Here is a 9,174-nt window from a genome sequence, read left to right as displayed (position 1 = left end):
TCACTCACCTCAATGAAGCAGTGTGCAGAGAAAAGTACATCCTGCCTTCGGTTGAACAGACTCTAGGTTCTCTGGCGGGAGCTAAAGTCTTCAGCAAGTTGGACGCAAACAGAGGCTTCTGGCAGGTCCCATTGTCACCAGAGTCAGCACACTACACGACATTCATTACACCCTTTGGGCGCTTCTACTTCAACAGACTTCCTTTTGGAATAGCGTCTGCCCCAGAACATTTTCAGCGTAGAATGTCAGTAATCCTTAATGGGCTGCCAGGCGTGGTCTGTCACATGGATGATATTCTCATTTGGGGACAGGATCAGCAGGAGCACAACGCCAGACTGCACACAGTGCTCAATAAACTACAAGAGGCCGGTGTCACACTAAACCTGGAGAAATGTGACCTGAGCAAACAGGAAGTGAAGTTTCTTGGACACATCTTGTCTGCGGACGGAGTACAGCCAGACCCAGACAAAATTAGAGCAATTTCAGAAATGAAAGAGCCATCAAATGTCAGTGAAATGCACAGCTTTCTTGGGATGGTAAACCAATTAGGCAAATTTATCCCAGGACTTGCTGAAAAAGATAAGCCCCTAAGAGACCTGCTCTCGAAGAAAAATCAGTAGGTTTGGAGCTGCGCACAGCAAAAAGCATTCAGGCAGCTGAAAGGCGATCTGACGTCAACTCCCATTCTTGCACTCTATGACCCAAACAAAGAGTTAAAACTGTCTGCAGATGCTTCCTCCTATGGACTGGGAGCAGTCCTATTTCAAAAAGAGGGAGAGCAATGGAGACCTGTTGCATATGCGTCTCGTTCTTTAACGGAAACAGAACAGAGGTATGCACAGGTGGAGAAGGAGGCGCTTGGACTAACATGGGGTTGTGAAAGATTCAAAGATTTCCTCATCGGGAGACACTTCTCCTTAGAGACTGACCACAAGCCACTCATCAGCCTGTTAGGCCAGCAAACCCTAACCGAGCTTCCACCCAGGATCCAACGATTCCGCCTAAGGCTTATGAGGTACAGCTACACCATCTCACACACTCCTGGTAAAGCACTCCATACGGCAGATGCGTTGTCACGTGCACCTGTTAACCAAGACCCTGATTCAAAAGCTACAGCTGAATTTCTGGAAGACACAAATATTTATGTGGATGAAATTGTCAAATGCATGCCTGCTACCTCGACATACATCACACAGGTAAAAGAACAGCTAAAAACCGACAGCATATGTTCAGAGGTCATGACTTTTTGTCAGAGCAGCTGGCCAGAATACAGCCATCTCGTAGGCCCAATCAAAGCATATTGGCCACACAGAGAGACCTTAACTGTACATGACAATCTGCTACTGAAAGGCACCAGACTAGTAATCCCCACTGCTATGCGCCACTCTGTCCTAAGTGCCCTACATGAGGGGCACCAGGGAATGTCTAGATGCAGAGAGAGAGCCAGAGAGGCAGTGTGGTGGCCTGGTCTGAGTGGGCAAATAAACGAACTTGTGAAAAACTGCACCATTTGCATCAAAGAGCGTACTAACCCAGTACAACCTTTAATGCCAAGCCAACTCCCGGAGAGGCCATGGCAAAAAGTTGGTGCAGACCTTTTTACACTCAATGACAGCAACTATGTGCTTTTGGTGGACTACTACTCGAAATTTGTGGAAGTAGCCAAACTTACCCCCACCAGATTGGAAGATGTTATAGTACACCTAAAATCTGTCTTTTCCAGACATGGAATTCCAGAGCTTTTCTACACTGACAACGGACCTCAGTTTTCAGGACAACAGTTCAAAGACTTTGCAGCAACGTATGGGTTCAGACATGTAACAAGCAGTCCTAGATTTGCACAGAGCAATGGCGAGGCTGAGCGTCATGTCCAAACTGTGAAAAACCTGCTAAAGAAGGCAAAAGACCCATATCTTGCACTTCTAGCTTACAGAGCAACACCATTGGCTAACGGATATAGCCCAGCTTCCTTCCCTGCTCAATCCCAGCCTGCCCAATAAGAATACAGTGTTGGCAAAAGCGAGAGAGAGAAGGGCGAGGGACATCGGGCGACTGAACTTCCTCCACTCGCACCGGGGCAACCAGTGTGGATTACAGACACTAGGCGTGAAGGGACTGTCATAGAGTAGCTATGTTTCTGCAGTAGGTTCTAAGAAGTAACGAAAGTACAGTTTCCCATATGCAGTAAATGTTTCAATAAGTTGTTGTTTTCTGCGAAAGGAGGATGTGGTGTTATCTGTTTAAGTATATCCGGTTTTATGGTGGAAGTGTGTTGGGTACCGGAAGTGAGAAAATAAAGGTTGAAGTTGTTTGCTCTACAAGGTGTCGTCTCTTTCCCTACCGAAAACCACGACACTCCGGACCGCTAAAAATGTTCGTGCTCTTTGTGAGCTCGTTCCCGGCTCGTAACCAGCGCGTTCTGCCGTCAAGGGCGATCATTGGTTAAATATGATCATGTGACTGATGCAAGCCAGATCCTTTTATTTAGCAAAACTGTGATTAATATAGTTAAATATTATTGTTGAGGGGCACAGACAGGACTCCGCACGCACACACACATTAAAATTTTTTTTTTTTTTTTTAAAGTTGCCTCAACAAAAGGGCACTTTGGGCACCCATCAGGAAAGGGGCGGGTGCTCAAGCCCCTCTAGCCCCCCCCCCCCTCTGCACGTGCCTGCTCAGCTTGTGGTACTGTGGTGAGAGATTAATGAGCGGAGTGAGACTGATGGTCATACTGCTGCTTCTACTACTGCTAATATACTACTAATAATGAGGTTATTGCTTCTAAAGGTGATAATCTTTGCTGCTAATCTGCTAATCTGGAACAGTATAGTTTGACATATTCAAGTCATCAGGACTTTTTTACTTCCAGTTTTGTTTTGTTATTTTCTGAATGAGTGTGAATCCCAGGCCCACATCACAGGTGTAGGTGTAAACAAAGGGAAGGTCTAATTGTAGGTGTCCTAGAATGGGTGAAAAGAGCAGATGAGTCTGGAGATCTTCAAAAGTAATCTTACACTCAGGTGTTAGCTTAAATTTGGCCGCATGTTTATGTTTTAGTGGATTCAACAGTTTGGAAAGTTGGGAGAAATTTGTGGCAAGCTAGCACAGGCAGTGTGGTAAATTTAGCCAAAATAAAGTAATTGAAATTTACTCAGTAGATATTCATCATGATAAAAGAGGATCTTTGTAAACCAGTTCGACCAGGAACTCGGACATTACATACAAATGGAAGATACTTCCAGGGATGAACAGCTGGGCTGATGTTTGGTGAAGAAGTTTGGGATCGAACCGAAAAAAAGACAGAATTAATAAATGTCAATTGCTGAAAGGCTGCCACGACCACTTGGGACAGCTTGACCTAATAGCACGGCGTTTCTTTTTGTTAATGTTAATTATGATAATGTAAGAATACAAACCTGTAAGTAATGTTTTATATTGCATTCATTTCTCTCATCTTAGAAATAATATTAGTTTATTTTGAACTCAAAGATGAAATTCATGTCAATGTCGGTTTCCCTAATATTTAATCAATGAAAGTTAATTTGAGGCTTTACAGAGAAAAGATAAGTGAAGCTTTGCATCCCTCATCTAAAAGATACAACTGCAGTTAGCTATAAGATATCGGGAATTTGATTTTCAAAACTTTAAATACTGACATTTTTTGCTACTAAAGCAATACTGCGTGATACATGAATAGTATAAGTGTCAAGTTTTACATTGATAGTAAACATTTATCTGCTCTGGGTTTCATGGTCTGGAAACATTTACCACAAATGTGTAATGGAAACATTTTGTTATCTGATCATGTGACGTGAGAAAAAGTCAGTCCCTTCACTGCTGCTTTTAGTTTAGATAAAACTTTATTAATCCCTCGGGTGGGTTACTCCGGGAAATTCAGTTCAGTTCACTTTTCGCCTCATTATTAACACTTGACTGATTCTATTCTTTCTTTAAATTTCACCAAGTATTCTTAAAACACTGAAAGTGGCCTCAAGTTTGCTGGTACTTAAATAAAACTTCCTAGTCTCACTGACAAAAAAATTTAAATAAAATTGTACAGAAAGCAAATTCATAGAATCAGTGGCTAATCCTCGTACATGTTTTAGGATTGTGGAGGAAGAGAAAATGCAAATTTCACAGTGAAAGGCCCAGGAAGGTTTGAGCCCAGAATGTTGTTGATGTGAGGCAACAGTGCTAAACACTGCACCACCATGCCAACTAAGTTTTATGCAGATAAAAATATTTTACTCCAGGATATATGTTTTTCTTCTATTCTGGGAAGTTTTGTTCAGACTAGTGGTTGTTTGATGATCAACACTCACGTCTCACTGAAGCTCTGTTTTTCTTCATCTTCGTGTTGATGAATTTAAAGGACTGAGAGTTCCTCGTGCTTAAATAGTTAAATTTTCCTTAAATTCACATCAATGAAACATTCTGTCATTTTAGGATATATATAATTTGTTGGTCAATAAGCTGATATCTTTTAGACATCTGGTATATTTAGCTTAGATTTAGAGCAGGGATCGTTTACTGAGAAAAGTATGACAGTGTTCACTGAAACCACACAGTAAATCATCTTCGTATGAACTGTTCTGGAAACGTGTGAGAGTAACACCAACAAGATGAAAGTATTTATTACTCAAAAATACAGTACAACTAATATATATTATATGAGTTAGTTATATTATATTTATAAAGCATAAAACTTGGATAAATGGTAACCAAACTCTTCCATTAAACTGAAGTTTTTGTATTTTTTTATAAATTTCTTAACGAAAAAATGAGGCAAATTTTTCATTTCCACAGCAGCAACGCCGCTGTACACCACAACAATACTGTTAATAAAAACAAATCACCAAAATATGTTATTCAGATTTATTCAAGTATATTTTATTTTTTGCTAAAAGCAAATCTAGAAGAGATACAGTTTAGATATTAACTTTGTAAACAAATCGCAACTCCAACGTCTGTATCTTTTACTGACACTCTTTTATAGACTGACTGAACTTTAGACAGTTGCACATTTACAATGTTCAGTCACTGTTTGTTTCTCACAAATACTTCTATGACGCGTTTTGCAGGACCAAAGCTTAGCTCCACCTTTTGCCTCCAGCCTTAAACAGCTTTGCTCATCAGGATTTGCCCCTTTTGTCCCATTCTTTAAGTCTTGATCTTTGTTTTTCCAAAAGGTCAAACTAAGAATTAAAACAAAACAGAAGATGTTCAGTAAAAAATGGTGACTTTCATTCTGGAAATGAATACAAATATTTTCACAATAATTGAACCTTGTGTTCAGCGGTGATCCGTCCGTCCAAACCCATGTGTTGTTTTTAGCTAAGTATATCAGTCCGATCCAGAACTTATCATCAGAGTTATTGGTTCCTTTTATTTTACTCTCCAGGAATTCCTGAAAGAATTTGTATTCAAATTATTCTGAGATGTTTCTGTTATGAGATGATGAAACAGCAGGATGTGATAAAATACATGAGAACATGAATCTGCAGCAGTGTGTTATACCTGCTCCTCCTTGCTGTTTATCTTAACCAGATCTCCTTTTTTAGCTCCACATTCATCTCTGCTCTCGTTCCAGGAGGTTTTAGCGATGGAGAAATAATAGCACTTTCCTTTATGTTTCTCCCAGCCATCTTCACATTTACAACCCGTCTGATCTTTGAAGAGATTACAACAACAACTTCAGTCTGGCGGAAAACGTCATTGTTCATGTTTTGTCCTCTTTCTGTCACTCCAACAGTCAATGTTTCTTTAAGCATCATCAGAGGATAAAAGTAATAAAAAGAAAATATAAAAATGTAAATGTAAAAAATACTTGAAAATTTACTTTTTGCATCAGGACATTGTGAACATGTAGGCTGCACCGTGCTCCATGGTTTTGGTTCTATTTTGGGGAAAAAAGGGGATCGGACTGTCATCCGTCTGATTTAAACTCGTCTTCGTGTGGTTTGGGAGCAGCAGGAGGCTTCTTCTGTCCTCCGTTTATATTCTAACTTCCTCTTTCTGTCAGTCCATCAATGTTTATTTAATCATCATCAGAGGGTACAAATATGTCAAAGACAAAATTCAAAACTTACTTTTCATTTCAGGAGACTGTGGACATGTGGACTATACTGTATTGTATAGCATCTTAGCACAATTTTTTTTTAAATTAATCTCTTGTTCATCAAGAATGTCTCTGTTTTTCAAATACTGAACAGAAATTAACAAAAGTCTTATACAACAGGGTTTGGATATTCATGTAAGATCAGCTGTTGTGAACGTTGTAAATGAGAGTTTAGATGTCTGAAAAAATCCACCTTCGATCCAGCATTGCAGCTTTGGAGTTTCACATGCTTACCTTTCTGTTTGTTTCTTCCCTCTCTGTGATGTCCTTGCTTGAATGCTGATTTAAAAAAGTGTAAGACAAAAAACAAAGAAATCAGTCAACAGCAAACTAAAAGACATGTAGATGTTTGAATTCCTTAAATTAAAAAAAGTATTTTATGACATGAGCCCTAAAAAGTTAAAACAAGTAAACACATCCACTTGAGAAATGTTAAACAGAAAGATTATCACTTTGCCCTCATTTAATTTTTTTTTAGAACACTATCCTTGTAAATATTATGAAAGAAAATTAAAATTGTAGCGCTCACAGGTAACACACAGAGCAATGACAGCAGCAGCCAGGAGAGCAATGACAACCAGCAGGACCGCTCTCTCTGAGAGTAGCTTCGAATGTCCGCTCAGCTCTGCTTGTTGAGGAAGCTCTGAAGAGTTAGCAAAGACAGAGATGTCACAGATATGAGAGATAAACGTGTACAGATTGCTGTCACAACAACGTGAGTTTAGAATATACAAGGTGTGATCAAGAATTTCTGACTCAGAAGAGTCACAAATAAGATGCTTCTTACAGCTGGCAGTTTAGAAAATAAAACACAATAACCCAGGTAATTTTATGTCGCTGATATTAGATATAAAGACTGTAGTCCTTCATGTGGACTTTCATTGAGCTGCAGTTTACTGGTTCTCTAAGTACCACCCAGGAAGACATGAAATAACTTTAGCTGAGAACTCCTCAACCAAACAACCTCAAACACAACACTTCACTTCCTGTGGTTTCCAGCATTGCTCCTACTTTAGCATCAGATTAAGAGTTATTGAGAAATGTTAAAAGAACACAAGAAAACCTCTGAGTAAATGTTTGATTTTGTTTTTAATATTTTTATGATCCACTTTGTGATTTTGATCCTGAAAGCTCCTGTATATTTATATTTTACCTTTACTCACTGCTTGAAGTGAGATGAAACTCCTTTAAAGATACTTTCTCAGTTTCCTTTTTTCTGGCCTTTTTCTGGCTTTATAAAATAGGCAAAGTGAAGAGTGACAGGAAAGTGGAGGGAGAGAGAGGGTAAGACATGTGGCAAGGCCTGTGATGAGCAGACGATTGGCAGCTCATTCCAGTGAGCTAAACCAGCACCCACTTAAATGAAAATTAGACACCAGTATATCTCGATGCTTTATACATATATATACATATATATATGTATGTTTATAGTTACATGTAGACAATATCCATATCAATTTTATTTCCATCATTTTAACACTGACAGTCTACGACACCACCGTAAGTTTGTTAGTGAACAAATGCACATCTTTTTTTCCTTTTACGGGAACGCTGTCCATTGAATAAAATTCTGTCCATGTAATTTCTCTTTAACTTAATAAGGATATTTATTACCTTCTATTACCTTATTATACTTTAGATTAAAAAAAACTTTCTGTTTTTTCAGTACTACTTTTAATGTTTGAAGCCGATTGGCAAATTGCTCCCTTCTTCTGGGTTCTTCCTTGTAGAGTCTTTATTGATTGTTGGGGCTGTTTTTGTGAAATGCTGCCATATAAATAAAACTAAATGGAATTTAACTGATCTATTTGGTGCACACATTAACTGTAAAAATGCTATATACAGTAACATACAGCAAGATTTTTGGAGAGATTCAAATTAATTCATCCCCCCCCCCCCTTTTTTTTTTCATTGATTCACTCTCATTTTTTGTTTCCAAAGTCAGCGCTCTGTGTGACTTAAGAACATGTTTTTATTTTTAAGTAAAAAATACAAAATAGATTTATCTGATGGCTGTTTGCTTCCTGATCGATACTGAGTGCTGTTCAAAGTTCATCCTCCTGTTAAATAAAACCTCGTCTGTACCTACCAGACACATCTGTCGTGGACGGCTGAGTCCTTGAAATATTGACTTGAGAGAAAGTGGGATTAGCCACTGGAGAAGCTCTTTCTACAACACAAAACATGAAACCAGACTCTTAGTTAGTTAGAAATTCTTGTCTGTTGATAAATTTTATTTTAAAAATTCCCTACAAGGTTGTACTTAAAAAATAAAACAAGAAAACCACAAGAAACTGCTATTTTGAGTTTTTTTTCTGAGAAATCTTATTACTTATTAGAAAGATGAATATACAGACTCACCATTGGTCTCCCTCTTTGCTTTTATAAACCTCACATTAGAATAAAGCACTTCTTCTTCAGGCATTTTAATGCTTTGTGCTACCATCAGTGAGACTGAAAGAGAAGTTACACAACACACAGACAACATGAAAAACAACTTCCTGTAAAACGGAAGAAAGGGGAGGGCTTTATAAACCACAACTCCACAATATCTGACTTTTTCAATCTCATGTCATTTTCAAAAGAAATGTTTCACATCCATTTTTTGTGTGGATAAAATAAATAAATAATAAATATATAAAAAACGAAGAGGTAATTGAGATGACCAGACCGAATAACTGTTCGTAAGCACAAAGAAGTTGTAAATAATTCTCTTCATCTGTAATGAATCAATCAGTGTGCAATGCTTTCCTTTAAAAGTTAAGATCTTAAAATGTCGAAATGTCTTTTGTTATGACCTAAGATAATCTGTTGCCTCGAAGGTGTGTGTGTGTTGGTGGAGCTGCTGATTGGTTTGTAAAAGTTCCTGTGGCTGGACTGGATAATTGAATGGACCTGAGCATCTTAAACACCAGCTGACAGCCACCTCTGTCCACTCCTTGTCGCGTCTACAAAGAACAAAGAACCAAGCAGTTGCAAGTAGCACCAAATAGTTGTATGAGAAGACTGAACAGAAGTCCATTAGGGAATTTTGTGAGCTAAGTTGTGTTTCT

At 38.5% G+C, this 9,174-nt stretch overlaps 1 protein-coding gene across 2 annotated transcripts; it reads right to left on the bottom strand.

The window, feature by feature from the left end:
- Positions 1-4,793: 4,793 nt before the first annotated feature.
- On the bottom strand, positions 4,794-8,609 carry LOC147303456 (uncharacterized). Of its 2 annotated transcripts, XM_086280292.1 has the most exons (8): positions 8,483-8,609; positions 8,211-8,291; positions 6,651-6,764; positions 6,356-6,400; positions 5,843-5,899; positions 5,521-5,672; positions 5,289-5,410; positions 4,794-5,198 (listed from the first exon to the last, which is right to left on the bottom strand). In XM_086280292.1, exons 1-8 carry the CDS (start codon positions 8,607-8,609, stop codon positions 5,012-5,014), a joined length of 885 nt encoding a protein of 294 aa, XP_086136418.1. In that variant the 3' UTR covers positions 4,794-5,011. The 2 variants fall into 2 exon arrangements, with proteins under 2 accessions (XP_086136418.1, XP_086136419.1); XM_086280293.1 differs by lacking the exon at positions 5,843-5,899 and having other exon boundaries at positions 8,483-8,570.
- Positions 8,610-9,174: the final 565 nt, after the last annotated feature.

This window comes from Aulonocara sp. 'chitande type north' Nkhata Bay, linkage group LG22, assembly GCF_057382095.1.
Source record: "Aulonocara sp. 'chitande type north' Nkhata Bay isolate Kocher_YH1m ecotype deep benthic linkage group LG22, A_spYH_male_GT1.1, whole genome shotgun sequence".
Taxonomy (NCBI): domain Eukaryota; kingdom Metazoa; phylum Chordata; class Actinopteri; order Cichliformes; family Cichlidae; genus Aulonocara; species Aulonocara sp. 'chitande type north' Nkhata Bay.
The sequence above is the reverse complement of the archived record's forward strand: the minus strand, read 5'-3'. Positions and strand labels throughout refer to the sequence as shown.

Excerpts from the sequence above, each read along its gene's own strand:
- LOC147303456 (XM_086280292.1), bottom strand. The coding sequence starts at position 8,609 with ATGTTGTCTGTGTGTTGTGTAACTTCTCTTTCAGTCTCACTGATGGTA. Across the intron at positions 8,292-8,482 it reads AGCAAAGAGGGAGACCAATG|AAAGAGCTTCTCCAGTGGCT; the intron begins GTGAGTCTGTAT and ends TTTGTGTTGTAG. Across the intron at positions 5,411-5,520 it reads TAAACAGCAAGGAGGAGCAG|GAATTCCTGGAGAGTAAAAT; the intron begins GTATAACACACT and ends AAATTCTTTCAG.